Below are 20,242 nucleotides of genomic sequence, written 5' to 3' on the forward strand. Positions count from 1 at the left end.
TACTAGTTTGCATTCCCACCAACAGTGTAAGAGGGTTCCGTTTTCTCCACACCCTCTCCAGCATTTATTGCTTGTCGACTTTTGGATAGCAGCCATTCTGACTGGTGTGAAATGGTACCTCATTGTGGTTTTGATTTGCATTTCTCTAATAATGAGTGATATTGAGCATCTTTTCATGTGTTTGTTAGCCATCTGTATGTCTTCTTTGGAGAAATGTCTGTTTAGTTCTTTGGCCCATTTTTTGATTGGGTCGTTTATTTTTCTGGAATTCAGCTGCAGGAGTTGCTTGTATATTTTTGAGATTAATTGTTTGTCTGTTGCTTCATTTGCTTTTATTTTCTCCCATTCTGAAGGCTGTCTTTTCACCTTGCTTATAGTTCATTCATCTTTCTTAAAGGAAAATTCCTGGAAATGGATTGCTTAACAGAAGTTTGAGCTCCATGCATATCAGTGAATACCTATTTATTCATCATCAGACGTATTACTGCCTACGGGGACACAACTATTGTTTAGCTAATTTGGAACTGTTAATCTTTTAGCCATAATGAAGATATACAAGTATATTTCCAAAGTACTTCTAAGTCGCTCCACTGACAATTATTTTGAAACTATTATTTAGTAAAGAAACTTCTGATAATCTTTGTGGTCTAAAGTTTTGGATAAACTCAATAAACTTAATTATCAAAGTGTTGATGTCAATATCTGCCAAGGTAAAATACCAAACCAAAGTTGATTTTGTGATAGCAGCTGTGCTAAGCATTAGTAATGTCTCTACCAGTGACAGAAAGATTCTTTATCTTCGTAGTTTGGTTATCACATATCAGCAGAAGTGGTAAATTCATATTAGAAATTAAAGCCTTTCTTTGGTAACTCAAGGATCTTGGGCAAATATTGACATTTTACCCTTAAGAAACTATCTAGTTATCTGAATTTTAGAGAAAGTTTTTCAATAACTTATGGTTAGGCAAATTCATGAATTCTTGAAAAGTGTTAATACTTCCATGCATGCGTGCTAAGTCGTTTCAGTCGTGTTTAACTGTTTGCAACCTTATGGACTGTAGCTCGCCAGGCTCTTCTGTCCATGGCATTCTCTAGGTAAGTATACCTGGAGTGGATTTCCATATCCTCCTCCAGGGGATTTTCCTGACCCAGAGATGGAACCCAGGTCTCTTAACGTTTCCTGAATTGGAGGTGGGGTCTATACCACCTGGAATTCCTCTTGAAAATGTTATGTAAGACAGTTAATCTAAGCAAGTTCATAGAGCATAATGTTTAGGAACATATGGGCTTTGATATTGGACAACCTTAAGATTGAATTTCACTCTTTTCTCTAGGGGTGTATAACAACTTCATTAAGCATTAAAAATATGAAGATGATAATAATCTGAGGGTTGTTGAGAGGGTTAAATGTGATAATCCAAGGTGTCTGTCATATGATAATTAGGAAAAAAAAAACTCAGTTCTTCCTCTTCATAATCATAATGATGCTTTACATCCAGCAGATACTCATTAATGCTGTTGAGAGGAGTGTTTAACCTCAAAATATTAACAATGACCACTTAATTTCATATTCATGTAGAATTCTGCATAATTTTGTGTAATATAAATATGTAGAATCACACTAATTTTATTGTTAGGAAAAAAACCTGAATTAGTAAAAAAGCATGAATTACAGATTTTTTAAAAAGTAATTACACTATGTATAAGATGGATAACTGATAAGAACATACTGTATAGCAAGGGAACTCTGCTCAATTATCTGTGGTGACTTAAATGGGAAGGAAATCCAAAAGAGAGGGGATATATTTATACATATAGCTAATTCACATTGCTGTACAACAGAAACTAACACAACATTGTAAAGCAATTATACTCTAAGAAAAATTAATAAATAAGTAAAGCAAATTTGGAAAACTCAGCAGTGGCCACGGGATTGGAAAAGGTCAGTTTTCATTCCACTCCCAAAGAAAAGCAATGCCAAAGAATGTTCAAATTACCATACAATTGCATTCATTTCACATGCCAGCAAGATTTTGCTCAAAATCCTTCAAGTTAGACTTCAGCAATATGTGAACTGAGAATTCCAGATGTATAAGCTGAATTTAGAAAAGGCAGAAGAACCAGAGATTAAACTGCCAACATCCACTGTATCATAGAAAAAGCAAGAGAAATCCAGAAAAATATCTCTTTCTGCTTCATTGACAATGCTAAAGCCTTGATGGTATGGATCACAACAAACTGTGGAATATTTTTAAAAAGATCAGGATATTAGACCACCTTACCTGCTTCCTAAGAAAACTGTATGTTTGCAGGACAAGAAGCAACAGTTACAACCGGATATGGAACGGACAGGTAAAAATTGGGAAAGGAGTATGTCAAGGCTGTATCCCCTACCCTGCTTATTTAACTTCTATGCAGAGTACATCATGTGAAATGCCAGGCTAGATGAATCACAAACTGAAATTAAGATTGCCAGGAAAAATATCAACAACCTGAGATATGCAGGTGATAGCACTCTAATGGCAGAAAGTGAAGAGGACTAAAGAGCCTCTTGATGAAGGTGCAAGAGGAGAGTGAAAAAGCCGCTTTAAAACTAAACATTTGAAAGACTAAGTTCATGGCATCCGGTCCTATAACTTCATGGCAAATAGATGGGGAAAGTGTGGAAACAGTGTTAGATTTCATTTTCTTGGTCTCCAAAATCACTGCGGACAGTGACTGCAGCCATGAAATTAAAAGATGCTTGCTCCTTGGAAGAATAGCTATGTCAAACCTAGACAATGTTTTAAAAAACAGAGACATCACTTTGCTGACAAAGATCTGTATAATCAAAGCTATGGTTTTTTGGTAGTCATGTATGGATGTGAGAGTTGGACATAACTCTCCAATCCTGAACACTGAAGAATTGACGCTTCCGAACTGTGGTGTTGGAGAAGACTCTTGAGAGTCTCTTGGACAGCAAGGAGATCCAACCAGTCAATCCTAAAGGAGATCAACCCTGAATATTCATTGGAAGGACTGATCCTGAAGCTGAAGCTCCAATACTTTGGCCACCTGATTCAAAGAGCTGACTTATTGGAAAAGACTTGGATGCTGGGAAAAATTGAGGGCAAGAGGGGAAGGGAGCAACACGAGGATGAGATGGTTGGATGGTATTACTGACTCAATAGACATGAGTTTGAGCAAACTCGGGGAGATAGTGATGGACAGAGAAGCCTGGCATGCTGCAATTCATAGGGTCGCAAAGAATTGAACACGACTTAGTGACTGAACAACAACAACAAAGATAGTTACATTACTTTAAAATTTATTTAATAAGTAAACTATAAGAAGGGCTTTCAGTGAGTCCTTTGGGGAATACATTTTGTTATAGATGCAAAATTAGCACTTTTTCACTTATAGATTGTTAACAAGTTTTTATGAGCTATTGAAACTTCATGGGGTATCTGCACGGGTAATTTAAAAGATTTCCTCTCACTGAAATTTCATTGTCTAAGGCAGCAGTCCCCAACCTTTTTGGCACCAGGGACTGGTTTCATGGAAGGCAATTTTTCCAAGAACTGGGGTGGAGGATGGTTTCGGGATAATTCAAGTGTATTACATTTATTTTTTAAATTTATTTTTAATTGGAGGATAATTGCTTTACAATATTGTGTTGGCTTCTGCCATACAACAACATGAATAGTCATAAGTACACATAAGTCCCCTGCCTCTTGAACTTCCCCTCCACTTCCCACCCCATACTATCCTTCTAGGTTGTCACAGAGTACCTCGTTGATCTCCCTGTGTTGTACAGCAACTTCCCATTAGCTATCTGTTTTACATGTGGTAGTGTATATGTTTCAATGCTACTTTCTCAATTTGTCCCCCCTTCCCCTGCTTTGTCTGTGAGTCTATTCTCTATATCTATGTCTCTATTCCTGCCCTGCAAATAGGTTCATCAGTACCATTTTTCTAGACTTGACATATGCATAAATATGCATGCTAAGTTGCTTCAGTCCTGACTCTTTGTGACTCTGTGCAGTGTAGCCTACCAAACTCTTCTATCCAATGGGATTCTCCAGACAAGAATACTGGAGTTGGTTGCCCTGCCATCCTCCAGGGGATCTTCTCGACCCAGGGATGGAACCTGCATCTCATGTCTCCTCCATTGGCAGGCTGGTTCTTTACCAATAGCACCACCCCAGAACCCTATGCATTGATATATGATATTTGTTTTTCTCTTTCTGACTTACTTCATTCTGTACAACAGGCTCTAGGTTTATCCACCTCACTAGAACCGACTCAAATGCATTCCTTTTTATGGCTGAGTAATATTTCATTGCGTATATGTACCAAAATTTTATCCATTCATTGATGATGGACATCTAGGTTGCTTCCATGTCATAGCTATTGTAAGTAGTGCTGCAATGAGCATTAAGGTATATGTGTCTTTTACAGTTATGGTTTTCTCATGGTATATGACCAGTGGTGGCATTGCTGGATCATGTGGTAGTTTTATTCCTAATTTTTTAAGGAACGTCCATATTGTTCTCCATGGTGGCTGTATCAATTTACATACCCACCAACTGTGCAAGAGGGTTCCCTTTTCTCCACATCCTTTCCAGCATTTATTGTTTGTAGAAATTTGGTGATGGCCATTCTGATCAGTGTGAAGTGATACTTTATTATAGTTTTGATTTGCATTTCTCTAATAATGAGTGACACTGAGCATCTGTTCATTTGTTTATTGGCCATCTGTATACCTTCTTTGGAGATATGTCTGTTTAGGTCTTCCACCTATTTTTTGATTGGGTTTTTTTTTTTTTTTTCTGGTATTGATCTGCATGAGCTGTCAAGTGCATTACATTTCTTGTGCACTCTATTTCTATTATTATTACATCAGTCCCATCTCAGATCATCAGACATTAGATCCTGAAGGCTGGGGACCCCTGCTGTAAGAGAATCCCTTACTCACTAAAGGCAAAATATGTCAACTCAGATTTTTAAAAGTACAGATTCACTTACTATGATTTTTTTCACTGTGTTTTTTATATAAGCTGGGTAAAGAAAAATGTGGGGAACATCACCTTTTTCTCTGAGACAATTTAGTTAATTTAAAACTTAACATTAGGAGGGGCGCGAGGTTTCAAGATGGCGGTGGTTGGGTGGTTGACCGAAAGGCAGAGGTGAAGGCCCCTACGAAGTCAAACGGGCCGAGAATCGTCCCCTCCCCGCTTCTCACAGCTCCAGGAGCCCAGCAGAAGCGTTTTAGGTTTTATTTTTCAAACAAGCAGGTAAATCAAACAAGTTGACAACATGGGGCGGAGATCCACATCATCCACCAAAAGTGGGAAATTTATGAACCCTACAGACCAAGCCAGAAAAGAAGCTCGGAAAAGAGAATTAAAGAAGAACAAAAAACAGCGCATGATGGTACGAGCTGCAGTTTTAAAGATGAAGGATCCCAAACAAATTATCCGGGACATGGAAAAACTGGATGAAATGGAGTTTAACCCAGTGCAGCAGCCACAGTTAAATGAAAAAGTGCTGAAAGACAAGCGTAAAAAGCTACGTGAAACATTTGAACGTATTCTACGACTCTATGAGAAAGAGAATCCAGATATTTACAAAGAATTGAGAAAGCTAGAAGTAGAATATGAACAGAAGAGGGCTCAACTTAGCCAATATTTTGATGCTGTCAAGAATGCCCAGCATGTGGAAGTGGAGAGTATTCCTCTGCCAGATATGCCGCATGCTCCTTCCAACATCTTGATCCAGGACATTCCACTTCCTGGGGCCCAGCCACCCTCCATCCTTAAGAAGACCTCAGCCTATGGACCTCCAACTCGGGCAGTTTCTATACTTCCTCTTCTTGGACATGGCGTTCCACGTTTGCCCCCTGGCAGGAAGCCTCCAGGTCCTCCCCCAGGCCCACCTCCTCCTCAAGTCTTACAAATGTATGGCCGCAAAGTGGGCTTTGCCCTAGATCTTCCTGCTCGTAGGCGAGATGAAGATATGTTATATAGTCCTGAACTTGCTCAGCGGGGTCATGACGATGATGTTTCTAGCACCAGTGAAGATGATGGCTATCCTGAAGACATGGACCAGGATAAGCATGACGACAGTACTGATGACAGCGACAGTGACAGATCAGATGGCGAAAGTGAAGGGGATGAATTTGTGCATCGTGATGACACTGAGAGAGAAAACAATGAAGAAAAAAAATCAGGTCTGAGTGTACGGTTTGCAGATATGCCTGGAAAATCTAGGAAGAAGAAGAAGAAGAACATGAAGGAGCTGACTCCTCTCCAAGCCATGATGCTTCGAATGGCAGGTCAGGAAATCCCTGAGGAGGGACGAGAAGTCGAGGAATTCTCAGAGGACGATGATGAAGATTCGGATGATTCCGAAGCAGAAAAGCAATCACAGAAACAGCATAAGGAGGAATCTCTCTCTGATGGCATGTCTGCAGCTTCCCAGCAGCAAGCCCCTCCACAGTCTGTTCCTCCATCTCAGATACAAGCACCCCCCATGCCAGGACCACCTCCGCCAGGACCGCCACCTGCTCCACCTTTACGGCCACCTGGACCACCTACAGGCCTTCCTCCTGGACCACTGCCAGGAGCTCCTCCATTCCTGAGACCACCTGGAATGCCAGGACTCCGAGGGCCTCTACCCCGACTTTTACCTCCAGGCCCACCACCAGGTCGACCCCCTGACCCTCCCCCAGGTCCACCTCCAGGTCTGCCTCCTGGTCCTCCTCCTTGGGGACCCCCACCACGGCTACCTCCCCCTGCACCTCCAGGTATCCCTCCACCCCGTCCTGGCATGATGCGCCCACCTCTGGTGCCTCCACTTGGACCTGCCTCACCTGGGCTCTTCCCACCAGCTCCCTTGCCCAACCCGGGGGTTCTAAGTGCTCCCCCCAACTTGATCCAGCGACCCAAGGCGGATGACACAAGCGCAGCCACCATCGAGAAGAAAGCCACGGCAACCATCAGTGCCAAGCCACAGATCACTAATCCCAAGGCAGAGATCACGCGATTCGTGCCCACTGCACTTCGGGTGCGTCGAGAGAATAAAGGGGCTGCTGCTGCTCCCCAGAGAAAGTCGGAGGATGATTCTGCTGTGCCTCTTGCCAAAACAGCGCCCAAATCTGGCCCATCTGTTCCCGTGTCGGTGCAGACTAAGGACGATGTATATGAGGCTTTCATGAAAGAGATGGAAGGGTTGCTGTGACAGCTTTGGATGCCAGAACAGGCTTCTGTTCACATCAGTGGTTCATGGAGAAAGAGGCTTAGGTGGAAGAGTTGCTTTCACTGTCAGGGTATTTTTAATTTCAGTTCAAGGAATATCCTAAAGTTTAGCCTTGTTCAGAACTTACTGCATATAAAAGAGAGGGTATTTCATGCAAAATAAATTGGTTATTGAAGCAGTGCTGCCAATAACATCCATCCCCTTTCATACCATCATTTTCATCCGATTTCTTCCCCTACTCCAATTCCTTGGAAACTTGTGATCAAGGGGAACTTGGTTATTTGTTTTGGCTCTCTTATTGTGTGCTGTGGGCACTGGAGTAGAGATTTCTGGAAAAACCAGTTTATTTCACCCCCATCTTGCCTTTCATGTTTGAGTTATTTTTAATATTTTCTTGTAAATATTTTGTAATATTGTGGTGAAATGGATCACAATGTCATTTCCTAATACAAAGCGATATATGTGGGAAGAAAATGTACAATTCTTTGATTAAAATTCCCACTGATCTAAACTTTGAGTGTTCGATGGAATGAATAAAATAAATGTTCTACACCAAGAAAAAAAAAAAAACAACAACAACTTAACATTGAGGGACTTCCCTGGAAGTGCAGTAATTGACACTCCATGCTTTCAGTGCAAGGGTGTCAGTTCCATCCTTGGTCGGGCACTAAGATCCCACACGCTACACACCAAAAAACAAAACAAAACAAAAACCGCAAAACCTTAACATTGAAAGTAATATTAAGCAATGTACCAGAAACCCTAGGGAACTTCACTCTAATTTAAGGAATAAATATCAAACTCATATATGAATCCAGCATTGTTTTAGGAATACAAAGACTAATTTAATGTGGTTGTTGAGGTTGAGAAGTAATTTGCAGATAATTTAATACAAACCTCTCAGGAGGAAATTAAGGCCTCTGAGAGATTAAGTAGCTTTCTCATAGTCAATAGGTAAGTAGTAGAGCCAAGATGAGAATGTTTCAAGTTTGGTATTCCTTGCATAGCCTCATGATCCCTACTTCAAGGTTTTACAAAAGATACTTGATACAGTTTTTACATCAACTAGAGCTCTTATGGCTGGGCAATCCCAACAAAGTGGATCAGGAAAATTTCCATGATAGTCAGCATCTCAAAATAGCAGGAGGTCAGTGCAGCTTTGTTCCTAATTCTGCAAGAACAAAAGAAATTTTAATTATACAACTGGCACTGGACAAATAGTCCCTCTCAACAAACATCTGATTGCTTGCTATGTGCCTTGTTCTGTGTTATATCCGAGGAATATAAAGTAGACTGAAAACAGTCTTTTTTTCTGAAAGAAACTAGTAGTTTAAACTACAGAGGAATTGATGCTTTTCAACTGTGGTGTTGGAGAAGACTCTTGAGAGTCCCTTGGACTGCAAGGAGATCCAACCAGTCCATCCTAAAGGAGATCAGTCCTGGGTGTTCATTGGAAGGACTGATGTTGAAGCTGAAACTCCAATACTTTGGCCACCTCATGAGAAGAGTTGACTCATTTGAAAAGACTCTGATGCTGGGAAAGATTGAGGGCAGGAGGAGAAGGGGACGACAGAGGATGAGATGGTTGGTTGGCATCACCTACTCAATGGACATGAGTTTGGGTAAACTCCGGGAGTTGGTGATGGACAGGGAGGCCTGGCGTGCTGTGGTTCATGGGGCTGCAAAGAGCTGGACACGACTGAGCGACTGAACTGAACTGAAGTGAAACTACAGAGGAAATAAACCTATAAGGAAAGAATTTCAGTGACATTACACAGCCAAACCAATGCCTAGGAATATGCATTCCAATATTTAGAAATTATCATTTTTAAAAATTTTGTTAATTTTAAGGTAGTTTGGCCAGGGCACAATTACCTAAATCCTACTCAACACCCTCCAAAAAGTTCCTGTGGCAGAAATAGGTAAAAGAAACCAAGGCAAGGTAAACAGAGTCAGCACTGTGACTCCTAACCTCAATGCAGAGAAATATGATATTCTGACCTATTATTTTAGGGGAGCAACCTCTTTCCTAATCTAGTTAGATTTAAATGGCCTTATGCCAAAGTACCATCTAACACTTACGCTCACATTTATTCTGGTCACATGTAATAAAAGTAAGTGTGAGATCAAAGGTAATCTAGCTGTTTAGGTCTCTGATATGCTAAACCAGCCCCAGCTTAATACAATGATGGCTCTGGAAGGGAGAGAATCAGAGAGGGCCCTACCTTTTTTTTTTTTTTTTTCCGGTGGTGGTGGTGGTGGCATATGTGATCTTAATTCCTGGACTAGGGATTGAACCTTCACCCTCCCTGCAGTGGAAGCATGCAGTCTTAATCACTGGATCACCGGGGAAGTCCCTGATCAGTGACTTGAAATTGAATCGATCCTTCCTCTTTACTTGGACAATTTGGTGCCCTCGCATAGGTATTATTTTCTCCCCAAGTGTTCTTTTCCCATCTTCCTATCAGATAATCTCCTCAAAAACTTAATTTGAATTTTATTTACAAAACTTAAAAAAAAAAGTTATCAGATTTGGATCAATCCTTTTCATTAGGTCCTATCTCCTATTATGTTTATAAACACCTAAGATACTTAGTTTACTCTCCTGAATTAACAGAAGAGTCGAAAATTTTGACAGAGGAGCCGACCATCCATGTAAGAGCTTTAAGTATTTTTAGATGGGTCATGAGAAGTGGCACCAACATTTTGAATGATTACAGCACTTCAATTCTGCTGTAAACCCATTTTTATTTTTGAAACTCATTCGCCCAGTTAACGTTGACATTGCACAAGAAACAGTCTGACAGAATCTGATGATTATCTCATGAGGAACTATAGAGCTACATACAACAAAAAGCAACAACATAGCAACTTTGGTCCAGAAACTTTTGCTTTTAATCTCATTTTTCCATAAACATGCTCAAAGCAATCCATAATACAAGGGTATTTGCTTTTTTAAGTTCATCCCTTTTAAAAAAACCCAAATAAACCTCCTCATGCGTTTATTTTAAAATGCGGGGTTGATGGGGAGGCGGGGGGTGATATTTGAGCTTCCCTCTGGGCAAAAAAAAATGCTGGGTGTTTCATTTCCTCTGCCACATCCACTAGCAAAAGAAAACCTCGTGCAAGGGCACTTGTGTTGCTCCGAAATCTTGGAATAGATATGGAAAGAAATGGTGTCAAGTGTTCATACTGAGTGAAGGCGCACCGGGGGCTCCAGACACCTGGCAGGTGGAGCATCTCGAGCCTGGAGCGTCTCTTGACGGGTCGCGAGGAGAGCGCCAGGCTTGCAGGCGGGTGGGTCTCAGGCTGGACACAGGTGCTGTGCCTGGAACTGCCCGGGCAGAGGGGCTGGGGGAGGCTACCTACAATCTGTCCTGGAAATTGTGCGGGCTAGAAGGCCTTCCTTCAGGCCTCTGTGCTTGCGCGTGTCCCCCGCGACCTGGCTTGGGCGCCTGGTGTGGTCGCGGGGATGGGCGGGCACAGTCTGAAGGTGCTAGAAAGGGGGAGGCCCGGCCGCGCGTATGGGGCCCTCAGGTCGGCGACGAAGTCAAAGCCTTGTTGACGGGCCCTCGCGACAAACATGGAGGCTCCCGCCCCCTGGGGCCCCTCTAAGAGGTGGCCTAGCTCGCGGCGCGGGGCCCGTCGTTGCCACCAAGCCCTTGTGGTAAACGCCGGATGTCCGCTGGGAGACTTGCCGCATGGGGCGGGGCTGGCAGCCCGCGGGCGGCGTGGAGGCCGCGCCGGCCGCGGCGACGCTCGGGATGGGCCCGAGCAGCGTCAGCACGCGGACGTCGCCGCTCCGCGCCGCTGCTGGGGGGCCCCCTGGAGGCCGGCAGCCACGCTGTCCCCGTCTCCGGCAGCCACGCTGTCCCCGTCTCTCTCAGGTAGTGCGCGCCCCTGGGGACGTGTGAAGGGAGACGCCCTCGATGCGCGTCCAAAGCACCGCGTCCTTCGGGCTTCGGCCACGTCCCGCTCGTACCGCCCAGCCCGGTAGAGCTCTGCGACTTGAGCTCCCCGCAGGCAGACCCCTCACTCTTGTCGAAGTCCTTGGCCAAGCGGTGGGGGGAAGGGCTGCGCCTCATGTGTGCTCATTGTGTTTGTTGGGGTCCTCGGAGAGGCCGAACGAGGATTATCCCTTTGGAATTACATCGGTCTCATAAATTGTGAGTCAAACCTCAGTGGTTCCCCCCAGACCACATTTTTATACTCCCGTGAAAGCAAGCATTTTTAATTAGCTTCCTTTTCAGATTATAATATGTAGGAGAGTTAATCACTCGATTTAGGTATTCAATTGAACACACGTTGATTGTGTGCATGCTGCCTGGCAGGCTATCTGCCACGTGCTGGGAATACAAAGTGATGTGTAAGGGCAGATAGTGTGTATGCTCAGTCTTGTCCAACTCTTCGTGGCCCCATGGACTCTAGCTCGCCAGGCTTCTCTATCCATGGAATTTTTCAGGCAAGAATACTGGAGTGGGTTGCCATTTCCTCCTCCAGGGGATGTTCCCTATCCAGGGATCCAACTCAGCTCCTGTATGTGCCTACATTGGTAGGCAGATTCTTTACCACTAGCGCCACCTGGTAGATAGACCAGACAATTATAATAAAATATTGATAAATGCTATAGGAGCACAGTCTTAAGAGAAGGCAGAACATGGAGGCATAAGTCTTCCTGAGTGAAAGGGAGAGCAGTGCTAGAGAAAAGTACCTTTTGGGATCGCTCCCACTACAATAAGGAGTCCAGTTTCAGCTTCTCCCACAGTGCTTCTTGATATTCTGACTTTAGACCTTATCCGGCAGCTTCTTCCATTCCTTTCGCTGATTATTCCGGCAGTCAAAATACTTTATGTAGTTCAGCCCTTTTCTTGTGTTTCATCTTCCTTTGCTCCTTGCCCTCTTGCCTTCCAAAAAACCACCAGCCTTCCTTGTTCACAGAGTAAATATTAATGATTTCTCTCACATAAACTCCCTCAACTTCCTACTCTCATTTCCATTTTCCCCAGCCTTGGTATTTCAAATGATACTTTTTTGTTGTTGTTGAGTGAATGCATGAATAAGTAATCATGTTAGGCACTATTTGTGCCAGATGCTGGGATTCATATGTCAGTAAGGTAGGTTTCCCTCTGGCCTCAAGCCAGTCACAGTGCATGGAGTCACATCTGCTACTCTGGACTGTGATGGACTCTTGAGTTACTAGACTCATATTTTCATTGCTTTTATGATATTCCCATCTGTTTGTCCTCCATGTTCCTCAGATGTAACATATCCAATACTGTATCCCCTTACTCCAGTGTTTACTCTTCCTCCTATATCCTGACTCAGTGAGTAACTGCATCATCTGTCTAATGGATCAAACCAGAAATGTGGGGTTCTAATTAATCACCAGTAGCTATTTATACAATCCTGTTAATTTCTCTCATTCCCTCTTTCCCTTCACTTTCTCAGCCTATGTCTTAGGATCCTCATTCATTATCTCTTTCTTGAATCTTTGAAATTGCCAGCCTGCTGTCTATTACTTTTCAGTCTTTCATCTTATTCCTTGGATACCAAGCTTTATATAATAATAAGCTTATATAGCTACTTCCTGATTTTTCAGATTTAGGCTTTATTTATTTACCAGTCACTTTAAAAGATGAAGATTTAATTTCTTTTTTTATCTTCTTCATACTTACTACACACAGGACTTCCTTCTGAATACTGAGTTTAGCAATATCCTTATACTTTTATTCTAATTAAGTCACTATTCGTTGTTTCCATTATTATGACTATGAAAATGTTAGTCATAACTGAGGTTTGTAAAATATCTAGTATTACATTTCCCTTCTGCACAACCTTTTCCTCTGAAGATACTTTTTGACTTTTTGATCCCTTTGCTTTCTGCTGAGCTGAAGTATATGAAATTGCCAATTTTATTAAGTATTGGCATTGTGTCATTCAAGCTAGAATGTTCTTTTCATGAATTCAAAATCAGTTCTCTAACACTATCCAAATAACTCAGTACTTTTAGATACATGAAATATTCTGTAATTTTCAGCTTCTTGATACCTTCTGATGGATTAAGTGTCCTTTTCATTTCTGTGCTCCTGACGTAATCTCTCCTGGAGTCTTCTGTCTTGCCCTAATCTGGACTTGTTAGCTCTACCAGGGAGACAACTATCGTTCTAGGGCTTTTCTTCACTGGAATCTTGAATCTGTTCTTAATGTGCTGTGGCTTTCTGTTTCTTGGTTTATTCCCAAGAAATTGTCTTAGAGTATAATTATTTCTCCATATTATTAGGGAATGAAAACTCATATTAAAAAGTTACAGAACATGTTCTGAGGACAATAAATCTCACAGCCAACCAACAATCTTTATTAGAAATGCTGAGATAGAAATAATTACTAAGTTTGCATATAAATCTTCCTCATTCTGGAGGATCACATCTTCTGATAGCTCCTTGAGAAAGAGTGCACAAAAGGTAAAGTTTTCATATCTTGCCTGTTTAAAATATCTGTATTCTGCCCTCTCAACTAATTAGTTTGGTATGCTATATCATTCTTCATTGAAAATAATTTTTTAAAAAAACTTTGAAGGTGTTGCCCCAACATCTTGTAGTTAGCTTTTGTTGTTGTTTACATCTAGGTTAGCTTTTGTTGTTGTTTACTCACTAAATCATGTCTGACTCTTTGCAACCCCATGGACTGTAGCCCTCCAGGCTCCTCTGTCCATGGGATTTCCTAGCCAAGAATACTAGAGTGGGTTGCCATTTCCTCCTCCAGGGGATCTTCCCAACTCAGCGATCAAACCCGTGTTTCCTTCATTGGCAGGCAAATTCTTTACTGCTGAGTGACCACGTTAGCTGTGGAGAAGTCCAAAGTCATTCTATTTCTTGATCCTTTGGTTTTGACCAGATATTTCCTCCCAGAACCTTTTTCCTAATTTTCTGAAATTTTATAGTGTTTTTTCTTGGGGGCATCTGTTTTCATCCATTGGATTTAAAACTTAGTGGGCACTTGAATCTCATTGGCCTATCTTGGGTTCCATGTTCACCTCTAAATAGTTCATGATGGACAGGAGGATGATGTGCACTGATGGATCAGTTCTATGGCATTTATCCTTCCTTAGAACTGAGAACTGTGATTGGGGTATGCGTACTGACAATACAGGAAGAGTGGCTTCCCAGGGAAAGTCAGGGTATTGTTACTATAAGATACACAAAATATTGGACTGTTACAACTAGACATGTCCACTCCATAATGGAAACAAACTCTGTGTAGCTGAAAAAAAAATTGTTCCACAGTTTTCTTTCTTGCCACCCCACATGGCTTTCAGGATCTTAGTTCTCTAACTGGGGATTGAATCAGGGCCCATGGCAGTGAAAGCTCAAAGTCCTAACCCCTGGACCACCATGGGATTCCCTGTTTATATGACTCGATGGAAGCCTAATTTGTAACTGGAATACTGAGTTTTGAATGACTGAATTTGCTGTGGTCCAAATGATCTGAATGGCTTTTAGTGACTCACATTCAGCATACTAAGAATCTAAGTCATGGTAGGGTGAAGTGGCATCTTGTATTTTATAGAGCGTGCATTAACTTTTATTTGTTTTTTCAGAAAATATTTTAAAATGTCTAATTAAATGGATTCTGCAGATACAACTATAAGTTTGTCTCTTTTCTAGAAGCCTGAGAATCCATGATCATGTACATTATACTTGTTTACAGAGTAGTCAGGAGCCAAATCATGTGAAAGAATTGGAATTATGTTCCCATATTAGGTGATGAGCATGTTTACCATTGTCTCTTGCCAGGCCTTATTCTTGCAAAGCTCTCATACAGCTGGAGCTTTGATGCCCTGTTTCCGATTCAGTCTCCCAGTGTGTCTTAGAGTACAGTAATTTCTCCATATCATTAGGGAATGAAAACTTGTATTAAAAAGTTACAGAACATGTTCTGAGAACAGTAAACCTCGCAGCCGACCAACAAGGTTTATTAGAAATGCTGAGATAGAAATAATTACTAAGTTTGCATATAAATCTTCCATAAATACAAAAAAATTACTCAGGTATTTATTATCTCCATTTTATAGCATATTTGGCTTTGTTTAGATAGTACCTAAATCCAAGAGGAAACCCCAGTGATTATCATTATAAAAGGCATTTATTGAAACTTCCTGTGATAGATACTTGAAACAATAGTGAACATGCATAAATGGCATAAGTTAGTAAATGTTAAGGGTAAGCAAAGATAAAGTGCCTCTCATGTTAGGGTTACCAGATAAAACACAAGAGACTTCATTAAATTTGAATTTCAAATGAAAATAAGTGAATGCTTTGGCATCGGTATGTCTCTAGCATTTCATGTGAAATAGTCTTAGCAAAAATTTTGTTATCTATTTGACAATCTAATCAAACTGGACATTCTGTATTTTTACTTAGTAAATCTGGAAAATCAGCCATCATAGAATAGTGATTTAATTTCATATAAGAACACAAAGATTATGAGAAGTTCCATGCTGTGGAAGCTGCAGATAGAAGGAATTTTTCAATTGGTTAGGCCATGTTCCCTATAAATTCAGTTCAATTTAAGCAACACGTGCAGATATCTCCTATCCCCAGATGGAGACTTTGGGGCTGGATAATGTAAAGATGAATAAATTGCTTTCTGAAGGTTTTCAGAGCTCAAGTGAAGATGATTTCAGTCCTGGAGGGGCAGGTGGCCCAGAGATAGTGTGTGAAGAGGAAAAAGCAGTAACACGACCTTTGAGCAAACGAAGATTTGAGCAAATGTGACTGTAAGGGAATAGTTGGGTAGATAAATGGTGTAAAAGATGATGAGCAAGTAGAAACATCATTTTGAAAATATATAGCAGCAGATATTAATAATGTGCTACCTGAGAACTCCAGGTGGTTTTGTCCATGATTTTTGGTCTATATCTAGAAAAGAACCTCTCAGTAATTTATTTACATAGCATTGAGCCTAACAGTTTACCCTAACTTGAGAATTTCTTCACATCATGGTCTAAGTCTAAGAACTTTTTGCCTAAATTATCAGTTTTGGGATTTCAATATGTTCTACAACCTGACTCCAGTAATACTGGATAGCATCTATGAGGCAGTTTCTAAGTCCTTTCATGAATTAAAATATTTATTTCTCACAACTATATGGGGTGAGTGCAGTTGTTATTTCCATTTTATATTTGAGGCAAGTCCAGAATAGAAAATTGAAGTGTCTGTCAGATTATGTAGGGAATATAATGAAGGGGGCAGACCAAGAGTAAGTCAGTGAATGCGAGTGACAGCCTCAGAGTTGGGATGTAACAGGGAGACTGTGGTGACCTGGGAAGCAGGTAACCTATCTCATGCACTTTCTGGATGGCTCAGACTTGCCACATCATCTGTTTTTTCCTTGAGAAGCTGGAAATCCAAAATTTAAGTGACATTTCCTATTTTTTGAGTGTTAGAAACTAGTTTAAGTTTAAAGCACTCAACTGATCAAACTAGAATTAGCTTCTGAGCAAATTTTGTCAACAGTTTGTCATTTCTTCTCTAGATATATTTTGTTTTTATAAGCTAAAAAGAGTAGATTGTTTTATCAAAATTGAAAATCACTGAACAAATCCTATTATGTAACACCAGTCCCAAAGTATGCTTTTCAATTTAACTTAGCTTTTAAATCATTTAAATATTTTATATATTAGAAACACAATTAATTTAAAAAGAAAAATTCTAAAATTGGAAACAGAAACAAATAAACCTTGACTGTGTATCAAATTGCTAACATAATTACACAGAGAATAAAAACTTACTTCCAGTGAATTACTTGCAAAGGGTAAAAACCTTATCTTTGCAGTGGAGACCCCTGATCACCTGTTAACCTATTAACATAGATATCACCTATTAACACAGCTGTCAAACCTAGTGACACTGACAGACAAGCTGAATTACCTGGTTCCAGATGTGGTCACAAGATTGTAGTGTTAAGTATCATGAAGTGTTTGTGTCAAAAATGTTTGATCTATATTAAGTTTTTAGATACAATTTCCATTTTACAGGAGAAAGAATTAAAAAAAGAACAAATTTAATGACAAATTAAAAACTCATTGAAGGCAAGGTCAAATTGCAAAATGGCCATTTTTTTTTATGTATAGCTACCAAAGGGTTTGATCGGAGAAGCCTGAAAGACCTTTTAGTCTTGAAGACAGATTAAGCAGGGATTGCTTCCCTCAGATTTTATTGAAAACCCTTTTCCTTTATATGCATAACTTGCTGAAGCTGCTGGTCTAGGCATTTTATTCAACATAAAAGAATTTTTAAAAATGTTATACGTAAGAACAATTCCAACTTCTTACATGAGAAAGCAATTCAAATTTGAGAAACATTGAGCTCTACCTAGAATTGGAGACTTTTTTCTAAATAAAAGAAGAAACTTTCTATCTAAATACGGGCATTTTGATTGCTCACTTCCACTGAGCCCTTTTTGCTGCTTGCTACATTAAGTTCTCATTGAATGTGCATTTGCCTTCTTTGCAATGAAAGCAGATTAATCCCTAACATGATTTTTCACATGTTCTTTAGACCTCTAACTGGGTCATTTTTCGTTGATGCTGTTACACTATGGCATTTTGGGCTCAGTGAATGGCACTGAAAATCAACTTTTCTTAAATTATATTAAAGCTTAGGCGAAATAGCAAAGAAGAATATGATTCCTGCCTTCCCCACAGAATGGAGAGAGCTTAGGCTAAGGGCCCTCCTTGTTTCAGAGGACAGAGAACTGGGGAGATGGCAGAGCAGCTACATCTGTCTTTGGGTGAGGAGAAAATTCAGGTTCACCCTTTTAAAGCTGCCAGGCAGCATAGCTTCTGAGCAGAGCTGTCCTATTTTTGCCGCTGGCAACTCCACCCTCGTTGTTTGTTCCCAGAAACACCCTCCAGTTTCCCCTCTTTTCAAACTGTGCCATTCCACCCCCCCGCCCCAATTAGCACACATCATCACTACTGTAAAATAACAAATTTTCTTGTCTAATTTGGAGAAATCAATTTATTTTTATAGTCTTGCCACATTTGTGTTAAATCCTAGGTAGCATTTCTATCATAGTGAGAACAAGAACTAGGCTAGTAGTAGAAAAGGGATTTATGCGTATCAGAATGGAGCACCATAGAGTCTTGTAGTAATACATCCTTATGATCTAAGTTAATAGTTCTCACTGTGTAATATTAAGACTTGCAGCATCAGCATCACCTGGGGACTGGTTAAAATTACAAATTTGGGGGTCCAACCCAGACTTCCTGAGACAGAAACTCTTAGGATGGAGCCTAAGAATCTGTGTTTTAGCAACCCCTCCACCCCCCGCCAGGTGACTTCTTAGGCATACTAAAATTTAGGAACCACTCTAAGGCATGAAATTCCCTATTTTCTTTTATTAAGTCAGCAAAACTGTTTAAATACCTTTTGTGTACTCTTATCCACAAAAAATAATATAACAATCTTTGTTCAGAGGGTAGTAATGTGGAACATAGAGAGGACAGAGTTTATGCAAAAAGCTCTAACAGACATTTATTATTACCTGTCTTTCCAGCTTCTGGGTGTTCCCACATTTGGGTCTGTGGGTATGAGTGGGTGAACCATGTTAAACCAAAGGTGAAGAGGCTGAACTGGCATATGTATTTGTAGCAAAGGGCAGATGGCTCCTGATATGATTGAAGACAGAGTTTTCAGAAGATCCTATTCTATTTTATACGGAGAAAAAATTACTAGTAAAAACCTTGTGGAATGGTGGAAGAGATGGTAAGACTGGGATGATCTGGTTTGAAGGGAAAATTTAAATTATATACTATTTGGATAAGCAGTTTTATGTAGCCTTAGCCTGTGGACTAAGCTGGTTAGAGTTCTGTCACACATTCAGTTCCCTACAGAGCCTGCTAAATTATTCTTGTTCTTGCCACAATCAACATCCTACTCACAATTTAAGTCATCAAGTACAGGTGGCATGGGGCATTGGGAGAATTTTAAATCATTACACATTCCTATTCCTGGACAAACAGCTGAAGGCTACTCAACGTTTGTGGTAGAACCATCTTTGTAAGAGGTAGTAGACAATAAATGGTAAATTTCTCAAACTCTTTCCCAAAGCTTTAATTGGTACAAAGAGTTTTTTTCTTTTCTTTTCACACAGATTTACCTTTATGGAGAAAGATCATAATAACATCTCAAGGTAGGTTGGTAATGTTTTACTTAATGCTATTACTTCTAAAATGTCTCATTTGGTGAAATTACTTTATTAAAATATTTGTATCGGCACGTAAACATGTAGCTCTCTTTCTATGCACATTAAATAGATCTTGAAGCTATTTTTAAAAATTTAGATGTTAATCTCCTGCATCCTTATAAGGAGACAAAAATTGCTTACTTTTTAAATACAGCAGGCTACATTCACCAACATTAGCTAAGGATGCCTCAGTGTTTCCATAGCAGAACTTGTTTCTAACTCAGCCTCAGGAAAATGCCTTAAGGTAAAACTTGAATACTACATCTGTCTTTCAGTAGACTGTTGTATAAATTTCTGAGTTTAAAGTTACCATAAATATGGACAGTGTGTGAAATGTTCATATGATTGGTTTTCCCCTGCATCTGGTGTTTAAACAAATAGGAATTTTATAGTAGACATAATAATAATACTGGATGTCAGTAGCAAAAATAACTTCTTTATGTTTTCCCATCATGATTCAATACTGAGAACTTCTCCTACATGCTTTAAGAAAAAACCCAAAAGATTGCTTTTATTTTTTAAAATCATGTTTAATAATATAAGAGGCAGAATATATGAATACACCTAGATACTTCCACAAGCTCATGGCTGGGTGCCTTGATCTTGGGCTACCTTCATGGAAATATGCTACACTTTGTATATGAAGATAACATTGTCAACTATTGTTAAGACTGCTTTTTCTAGTAAAGCGGTAAATAATTATATGGACATGTGAACTTATATATTTTAAAAATATGGTAAGCCTATTTCTATT

At 40.2% G+C, this 20,242-nt stretch overlaps 1 protein-coding gene and 1 pseudogene across 2 annotated transcripts in view; both read left to right on the plus strand.

Moving 5' to 3' along the window:
* The first annotated feature begins 5,112 nt into the window (after positions 1 to 5,112).
* LOC145546422 (WW domain-binding protein 11 pseudogene) lies at positions 5,113 to 7,809 on the plus strand (annotated as a pseudogene). The gene has a single exon (XR_014082920.1). The product of XR_014082920.1 is annotated as a WW domain-binding protein 11 pseudogene (transcript).
* Positions 7,810 to 10,117: 2,308 nt separating this feature from the next.
* Positions 10,118 to 20,242, plus strand: part of OTOGL (otogelin like) — a 431,190-nt gene continuing 421,065 nt past the window's right edge. Inside the window, exons 1-2 of the mRNA XM_081593187.1 lie at positions 10,118 to 11,126; positions 19,396 to 19,434. Of these exons, the coding sequence (XP_081449313.1) occupies positions 10,918 to 11,126; positions 19,396 to 19,434 (248 nt within the window). The 5' untranslated portion in view covers positions 10,118 to 10,917. The remainder of the gene's footprint in view (positions 11,127 to 19,395; positions 19,435 to 20,242) is intronic.

This window comes from Giraffa tippelskirchi, chromosome 4, assembly GCF_054371585.1.
Source record: "Giraffa tippelskirchi isolate mGirTip1 chromosome 4, T2T-mGirTip1v1.2.pri, whole genome shotgun sequence".
In the NCBI taxonomy this organism is placed as follows: Eukaryota; Metazoa; Chordata; class Mammalia; order Artiodactyla; family Giraffidae; genus Giraffa; species Giraffa tippelskirchi.